At 42.0% G+C, this 21,447-nt stretch overlaps 1 protein-coding gene across 1 annotated transcript in view; it reads right to left on the reverse strand.

Moving 5' to 3' along the window:
• The window catches only part of LOC311108859 (sodium channel protein type 3 subunit alpha-like), a gene marked incomplete at both ends in the record, with an annotated part of 161,677 nt that overhangs the window by 14,968 nt on the left and 125,262 nt on the right, over positions 1-21,447 (reverse strand). The window contains 2 exons of the mRNA XM_084151630.1: positions 5,122-5,276; positions 16,300-16,423. Coding sequence (XP_084007756.1) covers positions 5,122-5,276; positions 16,300-16,423 — 279 coding nt within the window. The remainder of the gene's footprint in view (positions 1-5,121; positions 5,277-16,299; positions 16,424-21,447) is intronic.

Raw genomic sequence — 21,447 nt, forward strand, 5'->3', positions numbered from 1 at the left:
AAACAACAGGAACATTCATCAATGTGCCGGTATCTATTCTCTATCATATTGTCAACATGCTGCATACATGGAATATGCATGCTTTTCTGTAAAAGAAGGAAAGTGCTTTCATAGGAAATTAAACAACCAAACAAAATGGAGTGCTTTTGCTGAGCAACAAGAGCCCTGTCGTCACCGTCGGAAACCATTTGCTCTACACTCATGAGCTACGCCGCCATGCGCCCTACATTAACGCCACGCGGGCTTGGCCTGCACACTCAGCACCGGGCAATGCCCAGGAGAATGCCCACACTGACAGGGAAATGCCCAGAAGAAACAACAATCTGCTTGGACAGAGATGGAGGAGTAGGAGGGTGGATGGAGAATGAGTTATGGGTCGGGGTGGGGTGGAGAGGCAGGCACTGGTAGCACAGCTGAGGTTTGGGCTCTCTCTGACCAATCCACTGCTAATTAGGAGGAGAGCGGAGAAGGCTTGAGTAATCATTGATCTGACTCCTCTCAGCTGCATATCTGTTAATGCACTACATCACTGAGGAGGAGGAAATTGAGGAGGATGAGTGTGAGAGGGCAATGAAAAGCTGCACCTCAACCAATCATTCATTGCTTCTGTGGGCCCAATTTATTGCAATAGACACTTTGTTTTCAATGTTTTCATATATACAGTTGAAGTCGGAAGTTTACATACACTTAGGTTGGAGTCATTAAAACTAGTTTTTCAACCACTCCACAAATTTCTTGTTAACAAACTATAGTTTTGGCAAGTCGGTTAGGACATCTACTTTGTGCATGAAACAAGTAATTTTTCCAACAATTGTTTACAGACAGATTATTTCACTGTATCATTGTATCACAATTCCAGTGGGTCACTAAGTTGACTGTGCCTTTAAACAAAATTCCAGAAAATGATGTACATTTACATTTTAGTCATTTAGCAGACGCTCTTATCCAGAGCGACTTACAGTTAGTGAATACATTTTTTTTTTTTATACTGGCCCCCCGTGGGAATCGAACCCACAACCCTGGCGTTGCAAACGCCATGCTCTATCAACTGAGCAACATCCCTGCCGGCCATTCCCTCCCCTACCCTGGACGACGCTGGGCCAATTGTGCGCCGCCCATGCGTCTCCCGGTCACGGCCGGCGGCGACAGAGCCTGGATTCGAACCAGGATCTCTAGTGGCACAGTTAGCACTGCGATGCAGTGCCTTAGACCACTGCGCCACTCAGGAGTACTGAGTGGCTTTAGAAGCTTCTGATAGGCTAATTGACATATTTTGAGTCAATTGGAGGTGAACCTGTGGATGTATTTCAAGGCCAATCTTCAAACTCAGTGCCTCTTTGCTTGACATAATGGGAAAATCAAAAGAAATCAGCCAAGAAAAATTGTAGACCTCCACAAGTCTGGTTCATCCTTGGGAGCAATTTCCAAATGCCTGAAGGTACCACGTTCATCTGTACAAACAATAGTACGCAAGTATAAACACCATGGGACCACGCAGCCGTCATACCGCTCAGGAAGGAGCCGCCTTCTGTCTCCTAGAGATGAACGTACATTGGTGCGAAAAGTGCAAATCAATCCCAGAACGACAGCAAAGGACCTTGTGAAGATGCTGGAGGAAACAGGTACAAAATTATCTATATCCACAGTAAAACGAGTCCTATATCGACATAACCTGAAAGGCCACTCAGCAAGGCAGAAGCCAGTGCTCCAAAACCGCCATAAAAAAGACAGACTACGGTTTGCACCTGCACATGGGGACAAATATTGTACTTTTTGGAGAAATGTCCTCTGGTCTGATGAAACAAAAATAGAACTGTTTGGCCATAATGACCATCGTTATGTTTGGAGGAAAAAGGGGGTCCTTGCAAGCCGAAGAACACCATCCCAACCGTGAAGTACGGGGGTGGCAGCATCATGATGTGGGGGAATTTTGCTGCAGGAGGGACTGGTGCACTTCACAAAATAGATGGAAGGAAAAGTATGTGGATATATTGAAGCAACATCTCAAGACATCAGTCAGGAAGTTAAAGCTTGGTCGCAAATGGGTCTTCCAAATGGACAATGACCCCAAGCATACTTCCAAAGTTGTGGCAAAATGGCTTAAGGACAACAAAGTCAAGGTATTGGAGTGGCCATCACAAAGCCCTGACCTCAAACCTATAGAACATTTGTGGGCAGAACTGAAAAAGCGTGTGCAAGCAAGGAGGCCTTCAAACCTGACTCAGTTAAACCAGCTCTGTCAGGAGGAATGGGCCAAAATTCACCCAACTTATTGTGGAAAGCTTGTGGAAGGCTACCCGAAACGTTTGACCCAAGTTAAACAATTTAAAGTCAATGCTACCAAATACTAATTGAGTGTATGTAAACTTCTGACCCACTGGGAATGTGATGAAAGAAAAAAAAGCTGAAAGAAATCATTCTCTCTACAATTATTCTGACATTTCACATCCTAACTGACCTAAGACAGGGAACCTTTACTAGGATAAATGTCTGGAATTGTGAAAAACTGAGTTTAAATGTATTTGGCTAAGGTGTATGTAAACTTCTGACTTCAACTGTATATATATATACAGTGGGGAGAACAAGTATTTGATACACTGCCGATTTTGCAGGTTTTCCTACTTACAAAGCATGTAGAGGTCTGTAATTTTTATCATAGGTACACTTCAACTGTGAGAGACGGAATCTAAAACAAAAATCCAGAAAATCACATTGTATGATTTTTAAGTAATTAATTTGCATTTTATTGCATGACATAAGTATTTGATACAGCAGAAAAGCAGAACTTAATATTTGGTACAGAAACCTTTGTTTGCAATTACAGAGATCATACGTTTCCTGTAGGTCTTGACCAGGTTTGCACACACTGCAGCAGGGATTTTGGCCCACTCCTCCATACAGACCTTCTCCAGATCCTTCAGGTTTCGGGGCTGTCGCTGGGCAATACGGACTTTCAGCTCCCTCCAAAGATTTTCTATTGGGTTCAGGGCCGGAGACTGGCTAGGCCACTCCAGGACCTTGAGATGCTTCTTACGGAGCCACTCCTTAGTTGCCCTGGCTGTGTGTTTCGGGTCGTTGTCATGCTGGAAGAGCCAGCCACGACCCATCTTCAATGCTCTTACTGAGGGAAGGAGGTTGTTGGCCAAGATCTCGAGATACATGGCCCCATCCATACTCCCCTCAATACGGTGCAGTCGTCCTGTCCCCTTTGCAGAAAAGCATCCCCAAAGAATGATGTTTCCATCTCCATGCTTCACGGTTGGGATGGTGTTCTTGGGGTTGTACTCATCCTTCTTCTTCCTCCAAACAAGGCGAGTGGAGTTTAGACCAAAAAGCTCTATTTTTGTCTCATCAGACCACATGACCTTCTCCCATTCCTCCTCTGGATCATCCAGATGGTCATTGGCAAACTTCAGACGGGCCTGGACATGCGCTGGCTTGAGCAGGGGGACCTTGCGTTCGCTGCAGGATTTTAATCCATGACGGCGTAGTGTGTTACTAATGGTTTTCTTTGAGACTGTGGTCCCAGCTCTCTTCAGGTCATTGACCAGGTCCTGCTGTGTAGTTCTGGGCTGATCCCTCACCTTCCTCATGATCATTGATGCCCCACGAGATGAGATCTTGCATGGAGCCCCAGAACGAGGGTGATTGACCGTCATCTTGGACTTCTTCCATTTTCTAATAATTGCGCCAACAGTTGTTGCCTTCTCACCAAGCTGCTTGCCTATTGTCCTGTAGCCCATCCCAGCCTTGTGCAGGTCTACAATTTTATCCCTGATGTCCTTACACAGCTCTCTGGTCTTGGCCATTGTGGAGAGGTTGGAGTCTGTTTGATTGAGTGTGTGGACAGGTGTCTATTATACAGGTAACGAGTTCAAATAGGTGCAGTTAATACAGGTAATGAGTGGAGAACAGGAGGGCTTCTTAAAGAAAAACTAACAGGTCTGTGAGAGCCGGAATTCTTACTGGTTGGTAGGTGATCAAATACTTATGTCATGCAATAAAATGCAAATTAATTACTTAAAAATCATACAATGTGATTTTCTGGATTTTTGTTTTAGATTCCGTCTCTCACAGTTGAAGTGTACCTATGATAAAAATTACAGACCTCTACATGCTTTGTAAGTAGGAAAATCTGCAAAATCGGCAGTGTATCAAATACTTGTTCTCCCCAATGTATATACCACAATTTGTCTTATCTCAATTTCACCTGCTTGACATTCTCAGCTAGCTCTACTATGTTGGGCACTTCATGCCTGCCAACCTTAGTGTTAGATTGTAATAGCAGGTGAAAGAGTCATTGACCTTGTTTGTGAGCTGCATCCTGGAACAAATGGTGTTAGAGTTAGTCCTGAGAGGCTTGTAGGGTGCTGTCTTGGAAATAGTGTGCGAGGGCTCATGGAAAAAACGCCCAACATAGTATTAGTGTTATTACAGCCTAAGACCAAAGTTAGCACATCACACAAGCTAATCAAGAGTCGACCATCCATGTTAGCATCATCCCGATATCATTTATGGGATTTTGTGCAAAGTCTATTGGCTAACCTTCTATTTGATGAGATAATCTTATTATTGTCTTATTAAATAGCCTGGATCTTAGAGTAAATCAATAACTGTGTAGAAAATAGCAATAAAAAAAGAGATGAGGTAACAAACAACTTGTATGATCTGAGAGATTATTCCTAAACATCTCACACAGCCTGAAGCCTCTACTTACAGCACATTACACTCTTAGAAAAAAAGGAGCTATCTAGATCCTAAAAGGGTTATTCGGCTGTCCCCATAGGAGAACCCTTTGAATAACCCTTTTGGTTCCAGGTAGAACCCTTTTGGGTTCCATGTAGAATCCTTTCTACAGAGGGTTCTACATGGAACCCATAAGGGTTCTACCTGGAACCAAAAATGGTTCTACTTGGAACCAAAAATGGTTCTCCTATGAGGACAGCCGAAGAACCCCTTTGGAACTGTCCCTGTTGGATAGCTCTGTGTCATCCCCTGTTCCCCCCCCCCCCCCCCCCCCGTCTCACCCCACACTGGGTGGCCTGGCCTGGCAGATTGACCAGTCAGCAGGCAGGGCCGATGCGACCCCCGCCACCCCTACCCAGCATGCCCGCTGCTTACCAGAGCACCACTGCTCAGCAGGATCATGAAGATGATGAACGACTCGAACCAGCTGTGCTCCACGATCTGAAAGCAGGTCTTCCTCAACCGCCACCATGCCTGGCCCAGACCCTCCGTGGTTTGGATATCACAGCACTGGAAGTGGCGCACACACACTGGGGGAGAGAGAGAGAGAAAGAGAAAGAGAGAGATAGAGGGATAAAGAGAGACAGAGAGAGAGAGAAAGGGAGAATGATTACTCTATTGTAAGTGTGCAAATGGATACTCTATTGACTCATCAATGTTTTAAAGAGAGAGAGAGAATTAAAGTATTTGACAAATGTACTGACATGTCAATGTCTCTTTTTTCCAATACGTATCCAAGGCCAACATTTTACCCATTCATTTAATGAATGGTTGATTCAATTAATATTTCTGCGAACTCATCTTAATACACATGATGCAGGAAGTAGTGACAGGAAGTAGTGAACGTACAGAGATCATAGCCCATGTGAGCGCTAGCTAGCTAGCACACCTTCCACTACTTTATACTAGCGCTCCAGCCTAGCCAGGAGGATAAGGACCCAGTGTCTTTGCTAATCTCACTGCTTCACTAGAGAAGAGACTATGGTTTTGGAGCAACATATTCCCTGGTATCAATTACTCTTTAAAAGCTTTCCAGCCAGAACAATGGCTCAGGCTGGCTGCTATTCCCATGGCCGCCGAGTCGACCCGGCTCCTCCATAACCGTCATCTGAGCCCCCCGTCCAAATGAATTTATTGCCTGTAAACTTAATAATAACGGGATTATGGCAACGGACCACTTGCAACTCAATTTCTAATGATGCTCTCAGGCTCTTTCTTGGAAACCGCGGACGTTTTAGCGCCCTGGCACTGACATCTGCCAAGCAATTAATGGCCATCAACGAGAAATCAAGAGGCTTTATTGACTGACATTGACAAGGCATTTACAGTTATCAACCGGTCGATATACGGTTAGACCTCAGAGTAGAGGCATTTCCTAAGGGATTTTTTTTAGTTTTGTTCTTTGAGAGTACAAATAATGCAAATTGAAATGCTGTGTTGAAATGCTGCTACCTCTTCTCTGAGTGTAAAACGCTATGAAGGGCCCGCATAACCTTGCGCATGTTTGAGTGCACGTCAGCTAGAGGGAGCTGGACAGAAATATAATGTAGGGCAAAGGCAGGCCTCCTTCTTGCAGTTTGTCCGTTTAGCTCAGCTGCTGTAACGTCTAGTGATGGGGAAAAAAATAAATCAATACAGTTACGATACAGTTACTTATTTTGGACGATATTATATAGATCTTTTTTATTTTGCTAGGCAGCGTTATCTAGCGCTAATCAGGTTCACCTGCGCCAAAACTCTGTTATTTTTCATCCTATAGCTTGTTCTCCATCTTCTTTTTAAACAGTGAGCCAACATGTTTTCAACACTTATATTTCCATGACTGTTCAAAACTAATTGTCTCATGCTCTCTCGTCTCTCTATAGCAGACATATAGTGAGCAATATGTTAGGAACATCAAATAAAAAAAAAAAATCGCAGTATCGAATCGCAATACATAAAGAATCATTTTAATCGTGAGTATTTTGAGAATCGCAATGCATATCTTATCGGCACCTAAGTATTGTGATATGGCATCGTGAGCCCCCTGGAAATTCCCAGCCCTAGTAACGTCCCTCTGGTGATTTAGTCCCTCGAGCTATCGTTAGAAAAGTCCAGAGACTTGTGGTTTGTTAGGTTGGCGGCCATTTTGTATGAAAAACCATTAGTCATGGCACTGAGACAGGGAGACAAAAAATACAATAAAAATCTTTAGGGGGTAATATTGCAGATAGATTGTAACTTCCATCAATGTTATTGTCTGCATCACTTCCAATCCCCCATATGTTTTTTCTCTTGCATATATATATATAGTCCCCTGTAGCTCAGTTGGTAGAGCATGGCGCTTGCAACGGCAGGGTTGTGGGTTCGTTTCCCACAGTGGGGCAGTATGAAAATGTATGCATTCACTAACTGTAAGTCGCTCTGGATAAGAGCGTCTGCTAAATGACTAAAATGTAAATATATACAGTGAGGGAAAAAGTATTTGATCCCCTGCTGATTTTGTACGTTTGCCCACCGACAAAGACATGATCAGTCTATAATTTCGTTGGGGAATCCCATCTATCTCTTAACACCATCCATATTGGATTTCTATTTGCCATATATTTTTCAACTGTACTGTGATGTTTTACAAAAGTTCTGAACCTTTCTATTCTCATTGTTTCTACAGATTGTAAATTGAAAATAAATATTTTTGCTAAAAGTATTATTATATTATTGATCGATTGACTATGACTTTTCAGATCACCCAGTAATACTATCTGCAGGGTTAGCTCCAGGTAAATATTGCAATCCTTTAGCCATTCCTGGACCTGTGTCCAAAAACAAGCTACAAATGGACCGTACCAAAACAAATGATCTAATGATTCTGTCTCTTCGCAGCAAAATCTGCAGAGATGGGAAGATTGTATCCCCCATATAAATAACATTCTATTGGTAGCAATAATTGTATATAATCATTTAAATTAAAAAATTCTAAGTTCCAGTAATGCTTGGCGAAAACCAAACTCTGCATTACACAGTAAGAACATCATACCAAAGGTCAAGCATGGTGGTGGTGGTGGTGTGATGGTTTGGGGATGCTTTGCTGCCTCAGGACCTGGACGACTTGCCTTAATAGAAGGAACCATGAATTCTGCTCTGTATCAGAGAATTCTACAGGAGAATGTCAGACCATCCGTCTGTGAGCTGAAGCTGAAGCGCAGCTGGGTCATGCAGCAAGACAATGATCCAAAACACACAATCAAGTCTACATGAAAATTGCTAAAAAGCAACAAATTGGAAGTTTTGGAATGGTCTAGCTAGTCAAAGTCCAGACCTAATCCCAATTGAGATGTTGTGGCAGGACTTGAAATGAGCAGTTCATGTTTGAAAACCCACACGTCACTGAGTTAAAGCAGTTCTGCATGGAAGAGTGGGCCAAAATTCCTCCACAGTGACGTGAGAGACTGATCAACAACTACAGGAAGCATTTGGTTGGAGTCATTGCAGCTAAAGGTGGCACAACCAGTTATTGAGTGTAAGGGGGCAATTACTTTTTCACACAGGGGAATTGGGTGTTGCATTACTTTGTTTATTAAATAAATGAAATAAATATGTAATTGTTGTGTTATTTTTTCACTTATGTTCCCTTTATCTAATATTAGGTTTTGGTTGAAGATCTGATAACATTCAGTATCACAAATATGCAAAAGTAGAGAAAATTAGAAAGGGGGAAAATACTTTTTCATAGCACTGTATATGGGACGGCTGTCAATCCTTTGGTCCTTACAGTGGGGAAAAAAGTATTTAGTCAGCCACCAATTGTGCAAGTTCTCCCACTTAAAAAGATGAGAAAGGCCTGTAATTTTCATCATAGGTACATGTCAACTATGACAGACAAATTGAGAATTCTTTTTCCAGAAAATCACATTGTAGGATTTTTTATGAATTTATTTGCAAATTATGGTGGAAAATAAGTATTTGGTCACCTACAAACAAGCAAGATTTCTGGCTCTCACAGACCTGTAACTTCTTCTTTAAGAGGCTCCTCTGTCCTCCACTCGTTACCTGTATTAATGGCACCTAGTTGAACTTGTTATCAGTATAAAAGACACCTGTCCACAACCTCAAACAGTCACACTCCAAACTCCACTATGGCCAAGACCAAAGAGCTGTCAAAGGACACCAGAAACAAAATTGTAGACCTGCACCAGGCTGGGAAGACTGAATCTGCAATAGGTAAGCAGCTTGGATTGAAGAAATCAACTGTGGGAGCAATTATTAGGAAATGGAAGACATACAAGACCACTGATCTGGGGCTCCACGCAAGATCTCACCCCGTGGGGTCAAAATGATCACAAGAACGGTGAGCAAAAATCCCAGAACCACACGGGGGGACCTAGTGAATGACCTGCAGAGAGCTGGGACCAAAGTAACAAAGCCTACCATCAGTAACACACTACGCCGCCAGGGACTCAAATCCTGCAGTGCCAGACGTGTCCCCCTGCTTAAGCCAGTACATGTCCAGGCCCGTCTGAAGTTTGCTAGAGTGCATTTGGGTGATCCAGAAGAGGATTGTAAGTCGCTCTGGATAAGAGCGTCTGCTAAATGACTAAAATGTAATGTAAATGTAATGTAAATGATTGGGAGAATGTCATATGGTCAGATGAAACCAAAATAGAACTTTTTGGTAAAAATTCAACTCGTCGTGTTTGGAGGACAAAGAATGCTGAGTTGCATCCAAAGAACACCATACCTACTGTGAAGCATGGGGGTGGAAACATCATGCTTTGGGGCTGTTTTTCTGCAAAGGGACCAGGACGACTGATCCGTGTAAAGGAAAGAATGAATGGGGCCATGTATCGTGAGATTTTGAGTGAAAACCTCCTTCCATCAGCAAGGGCATTGAAGATGAAACGTGGCTGGGTCTTTTAGCATGACAATGATCCCAAACACACCGCCCGGGCAACGAAGGAGTGGCTTCGTAAGAAGCATTTCAAGGTCCTGGATTGGCCTAGCCAGTCTCCAGATCTCAACCCCATAGAAAATCTTTGGAGGGAGTTGAAAGTCTGTGTTGCCCAGTGACAGCCCCAAAACATCACTGCTCTAGAGGAGATCTGCATGGAGGAATCGGCCAAAATACCAGCAACAGTGTGTAAACCTTGTGAAGACTTACAGAAAACGTTTGACCTGTGTCATTGCCAACAAAGGGTATATAACAAAGTATTGAGAAACTTTTGTTATTGACCAAATACTTATTTTCCACCATAATTAGCAAATAAATTCATTAAAAATCCTACAATGTGATTTTCTGGATTTTTTTTCTCATTTTGTCTGTCATAGTTGACGTGTACCTATGATGAAAAGTACAGGCCTCTCTCATCTTTTTAAGTGAGAGAACTTGCACAATTGGTGGCTGACTAAATACTTTTTTCCCCCACTGTATAGGCTACCCCTTTTTTTCTGATCTGTATAAAAGAGCACATAAGGCCTGCATTAGAAGAAAAAAAAAAACATAAGAATTGTAATAATTCTAATTTCTTTAGGCCTAATTGTCTTCATTTCCATGTTAACAAAATAAAGTTTAGTAGCCTTTTCCTGGTCTCATATGTGGTAGGCTATATACAGGATTAGTAACTGTCGCGTTATAACGTGTCCTACCAGGGTACAATCGGAATCCCCTCCCCACACATATTTTATTCATAGGGGTGATATTGCCCCTCCACCATAGCATGATTGAGTCTCCGCCATGTGTATCTCACTAGATCAGGATTTGTAAGCCTCCATATATCTACTAGTTCTAATGTATCCATGACATTCATGATTCCCTTAAGAGCATGAGGGTGATTGTTTGTAGTGTGATTTCCTTTACGATCCATTGAGCTATTTCAAACGGTATTATAATCTCCCACCATAATAATAGAGTCTTGAATTGCTTGCATGGTTGATCATTTATTATATATATTGTAAAAGAAGTGTGGATCATTATTATTTGGTCCGTAAAGGTTAATGAGCCATATCTGTTTATGGTCCAAAAACATATTTAAAATAATCCATCTGCCTTGCATATCTGTTTGGACAATTTGCACATTCAGATCGAAATTACTGTTAATTAATATCATCACCCCTTTTGAGTTTCTTTGCCCATGGGAGAGGTATATCCCCCCCCCCCCCCATTCATTTTCCCACGCAACTTCATCTAGAATTGTTGAATGAGTTTCCTGTAAACAATAGAAATTATATTCCTTCTCTTTGAGCCATATAAATATTGTTCTTCTTTTGTTATTATCTGCTAAGCCATTACAATTATAACTGGCTATACTTATTTCACCATATACCATGATGAGATACAAGTTTCAAAACTATTTATCATTATATATGTTTGTAAATTTACCAATAAAAAATACCATAGTGATTGAGTGTCCATATAGCTGTACCATGATATTTGCATTGCTACTAAGTAACCCTCCAATTGTTCTCCACTAATTCCCCCGCTAAAGCCCCTCCCCATCCAAAGTTGGGCCGTCATCCCACTGATCGGCATACCACCCCCGTCCCTCCGGATCCCTAGGGCCCCGAGAGGCCAGGACCCGTCCATCGAAAACAGCACCACCCACAAAACAGAAGCAGGTCAACCGCCAAAAGCATTTCCAATGCTCTCACCTCAACATATATATATATATATACAGTAGCTATTTAAAAATATATATCTATTCAAATATCTTGCATATCTTATTTTCCAGCATTATCAATTAATATGCGTAATAATGTCGCCAGTTCATGTGTAGGATTTTAACCTATAACCCGGATTGCCATTGTATTACATTACATTTTTGACAAGCAATTATTATTTTAGCAAACAATTATTGTGGTTCATCCTATATTCTCCCTAACATCCTTACCCCCCTTGCAACAGATGTGGGATAAACACACACGCACATACTCTATCACACTCAACCGCTTTCCTCCACAATCAACCATAAAATCAGATGCTCAACGGTTGTTACATCCCAGAGCCCAACTCAAGAAAGGACCTGATTTACGAATGCATACATGAATGCATATACAGTTACAGTTGTTTGAGAAAGCATGCAAGATTGAGCAAATATTTACAACAATGTGAGATTTGATTAATCTATTTAATCTATGTCAAGTCCTAGGTGATGGAGTTCAGATCCACCCTCTTCACCTGAGACACAAACACTCTGGTCCCCCGTTGTAACCATTTTTCCCAAGCATCTCCGTGCAGTCAGACCTTTGATTATTTTGTGCCACCTGGGCCACAATGATAAGCCCCCTCTCTGATTGTCCGAGTGTGGCCCCCTCCCCATGGGTTACTGCATCCAGTGTTGCCAGCACTGCCACTACCTGGGTGGGGGTACCCCACAGGAATCCCCACCGGCTAGGTACAAGGTCGTCAAGATTCTCATTAGCAGCAGTGAGAATTTCCTTGTATATTATGCTCTCCCATCAGAGGGGTCTGGCTTTGTAGGACCAACCCTGCCAGGCAGGCTCAGAATCTTGAGGGGGCGGTGCTGCTCAAGTAGGTCTCTGACCGCATTTATTTTTCTGTTTTGGCTGCATATAGTCAACTCACAGCAGGTCCATAAAACAGATGAGGACTTCTCTTTGGTGTATGGGTCGCTCAGGTGGGTGTCTAGGATATTTGGTTGGGGATCGTTCCATCATGATTGGACAATAACATTTTTTATATTAGATGTATACTGTATTTTAAAATGTAAATCCCTCATCTGCACAAAATTGAAAGCTCTCTCTCATAACCCCTGCTCACAGACACACGTTGGTTCTGGGATATGCAACCATTTCCTTTCTCAATCACTTAAAGCCACACTTAATCAAGCACAAAAACACACACCATACCTTCCATCACAATTCATCCACACATACCCACATACTGTGCCTTCTATGTCTTCTGTTTGCTATGTTTTTATCTCCACTATGTTGATTGAGTACTTGTGTTCTAATTTAGTTGTATTTGAAGATGTATTATTTTGCTTGTTATCTTTTCTTGTAATACCGTCTTATCCCTTTATAAAATACTATACCTACTATAAATGTGCTTTATTATTACAATCCCTACCATGGCTAGTATTGGGTGTTCCATTATTCGACTATTAGAACTTTCAGAATAGCCATGGAGTAGTCTTTGTGTCGCGGAACATTTGGTTGTCAATATACAGTTTATCGACAACAAGAGCAACACACTTCCCTTTTGATCTATTTTCCTTGAAGATTGGGTAGGGAGACAAAACTTGACATAACCAATGTGACATGAGTTTGTCTCAAGTGCACGCCTCAAATGTAAACATGGGTCCTCATGTATATAAAGTACCTGCCCCCAGCCAAACTACACTGCCAGCGCTACATCCTCCAGCTCTGAAATGACCCTGCTGAACCTGAACCTAAACAACTCCATGTTTCTTTCAACAGGGAGGCAACATCCATGTAGCCTGGGTGTCAGTCTCCATTTGCTTTTAACCAACTTTTTTTGTTGAAAACACAACAGCGTCAGGTACCAAGGTTAAATCCAGTAACAACAGCAACAACAATTATCACCGTTTGACTTTTATCTGCTGTACTATTTCTGTCCGGTGAAAATCCCCACGTTAGGCTAGAGACAGAGGAATTGATAGGCTGCTGTAATGTCCCAATACATAGCTCCAGGATTGATCTGTTTTAATTTATTTTATGGCGGCGCGCCACCATTTTGTCTTTCTTACGCAACCCAGAAATGTGTGAAATATGGCCATGTAACACCTCTTCATCTACTCTCCAGTGACAGTACTACTGCTTCATCCCAGGACAGTGTTCCCATTTTGGGGAACATGGAGTGTTCTTAGTATTGAAGGTGTAGATACACAATCGCAACCTACTACATGCTTGTGTTGGGCATAACTATACTATATTTAAGAAATAAGGCCCGAGGAGGTGTGGTATATGGCCATATACTACAACCCCCCCGCGGTGCCTCATTATAAACTGCTATTATAAACTGGTTACCAAGGTAAATAGAGCAGTAAAAATATATGATTTGTCATACCCGTGGTATACGATATACCACGGCTGTGAGCCCATCAGCATTCAGGGCTCGAACCACCCGGTTTATAAATCCCCTTTTGGGCCTTCCAGGGAGCACATGCTTCTGTGTTGGCACCACACCTAACAAACAGGCAGTGGCTAAGCCTACTGTGAGTATCATATGATTGATAATAAATCATGGTATCACTAAGAGCCTGCCGTAATGGCGGGATCAGAGTCCCAGTCACGTCCAAGGAACACAAATGGGTTTCCATGGTGAGGTACCCAAACCATTAGGCTTGCATTTAAGATATTATTATGTAACCTTAATAGAATCCCCTGATTAGGACTATCCACCACCCACACCCCTGAGTTTACTAGCATTCTGAGGTATTACGCTGAAAGGAATAGATGGTTTCAGCCTCTACTGTAGTCCACGTTATTAAAGTAGTGATGGTGCTCTGATTGTTTCTACGGATACTTAGGCATCCTGTGTAATCAAAGGAACACGTACACATAGTAATATGATCCCTCATACACAAGTCAGATTCTATTCAATGTATACCTATCAGTGTCAGCATTCAGGAAACACCTCTTGTTCATTGAATCCAGAAACACTTAGAATTAAAGTACTTCCCCACCACAACCACAATGTATGCGTAATCAAATAGCGTGATCCCCTAATGAAATCTAGATTCAAAATACTGTATTTTTCAACAATCACCAGACCTTTAGTAATGATGTTAACACTCTAACATAAACATGTCGAAAGCTTTTTAGAACAACCCCAAACAACGCTGACCGTTTCAATGTACACTCAGCCAATGCTGACTATTTCAGTGTACACTCAGAGAATAACCACGATTGTCTCGGAGGCATCACGTGATTGGTCCGGCGTGCTAGGTTACCTCAGACGGTCTGAGGGGGTTGATTAGTTGGGACCAAATTGAATTCAGGGAGTCAGTCATCATTAAATTAACCAGAGTCCATTTTGTGCCTGACACCCCTTTTCAAATCTCTGCTGACACAGGACATTCAATTTAATGCGCCATTACCCTTTGAAATGCCACTTAATTGTTTAATGTTTTATATCAAATGGCCTCCACTTGAAGCGAAAGCCAACTGTTTCAGGTAGCCCCAAATAAATGTTTAGATTCGGGCTCGCAAAGAGAGTGAGTCAAACCCTATACTAACATAAGCTGTTAAAAATATACAAATGTTTAGGTTATCCCCATCATCATGACATACTAATAAACACATTTGAAGTATGATGGAAACACATTCATTGACGTGTTTGACATGTTTCTGTTCTGTTTCTATATCCACATACAATATACGGATGAACTAGAAGTTTAAATCTTATTTTATTTCCAAACAGTAGAAAATAATGCTGATGATAACGTTACATTAAATAATATTCCTTAAATGTGCTTACATGTCGTTTACCTGTCTTCTACATGTCTTTTACATGTCTTTTACCTGTCTTTTAAATGACTTTTACATGTCTTTTACATGTCTTTTATATGACTTTTACATGTCTTTTACATGTCTTTTACCTGTCTTTTATATGTCTTTTACATGTCTTTTAAATGACTTTTACATGTCTTTTAAATGTCTTTTACATGTCTTTTACATGTCTTTTACCTGTCTTTTACATGTCTTTTACATGACTTTTACATGTCTTTTATATGACTTTTACATGTCTTTTAATTGTCTTTTATATGACTTTTACATGTCTTTTACATGTCTTTTATATGACTTTTACATGTCTTTTACATGTCTTTTATATGACTTTTACATGTCTTTTACATGTCTTTTATATGACTTTTACATGTCTTTTACATGTCTTTTATATGACTTTTACATGACTTTTACATGTCTTTTACCTGTCTTTTATATGACTTTTACATGTCTTTTATATGTCTTTTATATGTCTTATATGTAGCTCAGTTGGTAGAGCAGTTGGTAGAGCATGGCGTTTGCAATGCCAGGGTTGTGGGTTTGATTCCCACGGGGGGCCAGTATGAAAAATACAAAAAATAATGTATGCACTCACTAACTGTAAGTCGCTCTGGATAAGGGCGTCTGCTAAATGACGTAAATGTTTTACATGTCTTTTACATGTCTTTTACCTGTCGTTTACCTGTCTTTTACATGTCTTTTACATGTCTTTTACCTGTCTTTTACGTCTTTTACCTGTCTTTTTACTAGTGTACCATTAGCAGTATACTGTATTAATAGTGCATGTATATAGTATATTAAGTCGTATGACTGTTTATGCTGCTACCTCTTGGCGCCAGCACTCCCTTGAAAAAGAGATTAGTATCTCTGCTACTGTACAGTATGGCATGATGTACTTTAGTATGAATTACTGCAGTACCCATAATGCTCTGTACCAGTTTTATTTTAGCAAAGATGTTCTGACGAAAACATAATGGTATCCCCTCTCCATATTGACACATGGTGTCAGAAGTGGAATACGAAACCACGCCTCCTTACCAATCTCAAGCGGGACTCACCTTGTTGAATAAAGGACAAGTCGAATAAGCTTACCATCAGGGAAGCAGTTGTCAGGATCCATGGTCTCTTCGGCCATCTCCGAATACTCATCCTCTTCCTCCCCTGGCTTCCTCAGATCCACTGTACTGCCCTCTGAAAGGCTGGTGTCATCCTTTACCTGAGGAAAACAACCAATCAGAGCCATGTTAGATGAAAACATACACTACCGTTCAAAAGTTTGGGGTCACTTAGAAATGTCCTTGTTTTCTAAAGAAAATCAATTTTTTTGTCCATTAAAATAACATCAAATTGATCAGAAATACAATGTAGACATTGTTAATATTGTAAATGGCTATTGTAGCTGGAAACGGCTGATTTTTTATGGAATATCTACATCGGCGTACAGAGGCCCATTATCAGCAACCATCAGTCCTGTGTTCCAATGGCACGTTGTGTTTGCTAATCCAAGTTTATCATTTAAAAAAGGCTAATTGATCATTAGAAAACCCTTTTGCAATTATGTTAGCAAGTCTGAAAACTGTTGTGCTGATTAAAGAAGCAATACAACTGGCCTTCTTGAGACTAGTTGAGTATCTGGAGCATCAGCAAATGTGGGTTCGATTACAGGCTCAAAATGGCCAGAAACAAATAACTTTCTTCTGAAACTCGTCAGTCTATTCTTGTTCTGAGAAATGAAGGCTATTCCATGCGAGAAATTGCCAAGAAACTGAAGATCTCGTACAACGCTGTGTACTACTCTCTTCACAGAACAGCGCAAACTAGCTCTAACCAGAATAGAAAGAGTGGAAGGCCCCGGTGCACAACTGAGCAAGAGGACAAATACATTAGAGTGTCTAGTTTGAGAAACAAATGCCTCACAGGTCCTCAACTGGCAGCTTCATTAAATAGTACCAGCAAAACACCAGTCTCAACGTCAACAGTGAAGAGGCGACTCTAAAGATGGAGCCTGTAATCGAAACCACAATTGTCTGGCGACAACTCTGTACTGAGGAGAAGGAATCCTCCGCAATCAACCTTCACAAACCACATCTGAACGGATACAAAGGCACAGGATGAGAGGAGCGGGGAAAAAAGAGCGAGAGAAAACCCCGTATTTACTTCAAAGGCTCATGTTTGCCAAGCTGTAACATCTCAATTTACTGTGAGAGGCCAACAACAAAAATGTGAGCCTCTGACACTGATCTTTTCCTGAATGTAGAGACCAATTTACCTCCATAAGGATAATGATAATGGATCTCATTTGCATATATATAATGCCGGATTGCACTTATTTTCAATATGTCTCAGTGCAATACATTGTTGTAAAGGTAACTCACCCCATCCATGATCAAACAGTCCCAAATGTAGGGAAAATGATGAATAGTTGCACAAAAAAAAAGAAGACACCTGTACACTGTTGAACGCACACGTATACTTTTCCACCAGGTTTTTCGGTCTTCAACAGTGTGTGATTATATACAGGATCTATTTATTTTCTATACAATGGGTGGGTCTAATCCTGAATGCTGATTGGTTAAAACCGCATTCCAGCCGGTGTCCATTCCATTCTATGCACCTGGAAAAATAATGGTTCTACTTTTGAACTAACTATTTGCACCGGGACTCTGTGGACTGTTTCCGGTGTATCGTGGTGTCTGAGGTGAGGTGACAACACCAGAGTCAATAAGACAGTCATGCATAAACACAGAGTAAAGTCTGGGTAGAGAAAGTTCCAGGATGACGAATGTCAGCCTTGGGGATAGTAGAACCCTCAACGCTCTCCATCTTTAAATCATTATTTAATTCATATCCTTCATGGCCATGTGTCATTTAAAAGGATGGTTCACCGCAAAACTGAAGTATGACCGATGTTTTTATATTTGTAAAGTGGGCTAAAGTGGAGAACAATCCATTCCTTAATTAATCTATTCTGTAGAATAATTTTTCATTTTGGAATTCTGTATACATTCCCTCCACCCTCAAGGATGCTAGCCTTGGAGAGGCTGAGAGAGACAGATGACTTACCAGTTCAGTAGATGTTCTCAACTGTCCAACACAGCCATACAGCCATTCTGTACAGACAATAAAACGAGGCGGCCCTTCAACAAACAATATTTACTCCAATTTCGCTCTTACATTCTCTGGGCTTTAGAGGATCAGTATTATATTACCGCTGCCAATAACCCAGGAATGCCCGACAAGAACTACAACATCAATCTAAAACCAATACAGTCATTGTCCTGCTCAACTTTATGATTATGAAGCTTTTTTTTGTTTTTCCTCCTAAATTAACAGATAAACCTTTTATGTCATCTCATCTCTTGAGTTTTACTGGTCATGCCATACCTATGTCAGGCTTGTAACAACATATCATCAGATGGACAGTACTGCTCCGCCTGTCATGCGGGCATCCCATGAGCCTTTGTGTTTTACAGAATCGTCGTGCTCAGCTAAGGGGGGGTTCTACTGTGACAAGGTCAGCTATGTCTGGTAAAAGCACTGGTGATTGACTCACGAAACCCCACAGTCCTAATACACATACCAGAGGCATTGCCACCCATATGACATACCTATAAATAGCCCCTTTGGAGAGAGAATGGGGAACTAAGCAGAGTTAAACACACGAGTGTGCACAACACAGTCACACACACACACACACACACACACACACACATCCCAACTCTATGAAACAGGACTCCCCTGAATGCATGTATAACCATGTGTAGTTGGCAGAAGCCACCTGCGGGGAGTCTCTTGGCCTCTACGGGGTTAAAGGGGGTTAAGGGTCAGGGGTCATGTACACATGGTGTAGTGTCAGATATTAAAGGGTGGCCGTGAGGTATTCAAGGGGTCCCAAAGAGCGACACAATAAGATAGATGAGAAACTGCCAAAGTAAATGCACTGCTTGAATGACACTCTTCTTGACCTGATTAGCCAAAATTGGAGAGGTACGTTTTATAGAAGGCAAACACTAAGGAGAAGTCTGTAAAGTGGGTATAGTTGGCAGTGTAATATATGGATCAATAAGGAGGTATCTGTAAATGTCAATATGAATGACAACTGTTTCTATCACTACCCATAACACTCTGGGGTGCAGCAAAAATCATCCTCCTGGGGGAGATTCCAACTTCGATACAGCTACGACTTTTACGTTGCAGGTAAGGAGATCTTACACAGCAGGTTAGGAGATCTTACACAGCAGGTTAGGAGAAGTAACGTAGCAGGTTAGGAAAATTAGGTTAAGGTTAGGAAAAGGGTTAGGGGCTAGCGAAAATGCTCTCCTAACCTGCTACTTAAAAGTCACTTGTATCAAAGTGGCGTATTTTAGGGAGTCCCCTCCTGGGGAGCTACCCCCCTGCAGGCTCTTCCCAAACCCTAATCTAACCCACCTGATTCTACTGCTTACAAGGACCTTGATTAGCTGATAAGCTGAATCAGGTGTGCTACAACAGCGTTGGAGCAAAAGCCTGCATACCCATTTCTCCAAGAGGAAGCTTGGCCCCAACCCTTATTTTGACATTTACTTATTAAGAGCCATTGACATGCCAGGAGAAAATCCAAAACTAAAACAATTTCAAGCCTGTTTTCTGTCAATGAGTTATACCAGAAAAAGGTCTCATCTCATCATGTATCCCATTTCCTCATCACTCCTCTGGGATTTTTATTTTTTATTTTTTCTTAGTCATTTAGCAGACGCTCTTATCCAGAGCGACTTACAGTTAGTGAGTGCATACATGTTTTTTTTATTTTTATATACTAGCCCCCTGTGGGAATCGAACCCACAACACTGCCGTTGCAAATGCCATGCTCTACCAACTGAGCTACATCCCTGCCAGCCATTCCCTCCCCTACCCTGGACGACACTGGGCCAATTGTGCGCCGCCCCATGGATCTCCCGGTCGCGGCCGGCTACGGGATCTGAGGCAGCCCCGGTTTTTGCCGTGGTTGCGCTCGGACACAGCTGTGCGGCGTTACACAACCGTTGGTCCCTGGAGGACCCGAGCCTCGGAACCGACACTCATACAGTGAGGGAAAAAAGTATTTGATCCCCTGCTGATTTTGTACGTTTGCCCCCTGACAAAGACATGATCAGTCTATAATTGTAATGGTAGGTTAATTTGAACAGTGAGAGACATAATAAATAAATAAAAATCGTTTATTTGCATTTTAATGAGGGAAATAAGTATTTGACCCCTCTGAAAAGCATGACTTAGTACTTGGTGGCAAAACCCTTGTTGGCAATCACAGAGGTAAGACGTTTCTTGTAGTTGGCCACCAGGTTTGCACACATCTCAGGAGGGATTTTGTCCCACTCCTCTTTGCAGATCTTCTCCAAGTCATTAAGGTTTCGAGGCTGACGTTTGGCAACTCGAACCTTCAGCTCCCTCCACAGATTTTCTATGGGATTAAGGTCTGGAGACTGGCTAGGCCACTCCAGGACCTTAATGTGCTTCTTCTTGAGCCACTCCTTTGTTGCCTTGGCCGTGTGTTTTGGGTCATTGTCATGCTAGAATAGCCATCCACGACCCATTTTCAATGCCCTGGCTGAGGGAAGGAGGTTCTCACCCAAGATTTGACGATACATGCCCCCGTCCATTATCCCTTTGATGCGGTGAACTTGTCCTGACCCCTTAGCAGAAAAACACCCGCAAAGCAAAATGTTTCCACCTCCATGTTTGACGGTAGGGATGGTGTTCTTGGGGTCATAGACAGCATTCCCCCTCCTCCAAACACGGCGAGTTGAGTTGATGCCAAAGAGCTCGATTTTGATCTCATCTGACCACAACACTTTCACCCAGTTCTCCTCTGAATCAATCAGATGTTCATTGGCAAACTTCAGACAGCCCTGTATATGTGCTTTCTTGAGCAGGGGGACCTTGCGGGCGCTGCAGGATTTCAGTCCTTCATGGCGTAATGTGTTACCAATTGTTTTCTTGGTGACTATGGTCCCAGCTGCCTTGAGATCATTGACAAGATCCTCCTGTGTAGTTCTGGGCTGATTCCTCACCGTTCTCATGATCATTGCAACTCCACGAGGTAAGATCTTGCATGGAGCCCCAGGCCGAGGGACAGGTCTTTTGTGTTTCTTCCATTTGCGAATAATAGCACCAACTGTTGTCACCTTCTCACCAAGCTGCTTGGCGATGGTCTTGTAGCCCATTCCAGCCTTGTGTAGTTCTACAATCTTGTCCCTGACATCC

The sequence above is a fragment of the Coregonus lavaretus genome (genome assembly GCF_964263955.1).
Source record: "Coregonus lavaretus genome assembly, chromosome: 34".
In the NCBI taxonomy this organism is placed as follows: domain Eukaryota; kingdom Metazoa; phylum Chordata; class Actinopteri; order Salmoniformes; family Salmonidae; genus Coregonus; species Coregonus lavaretus.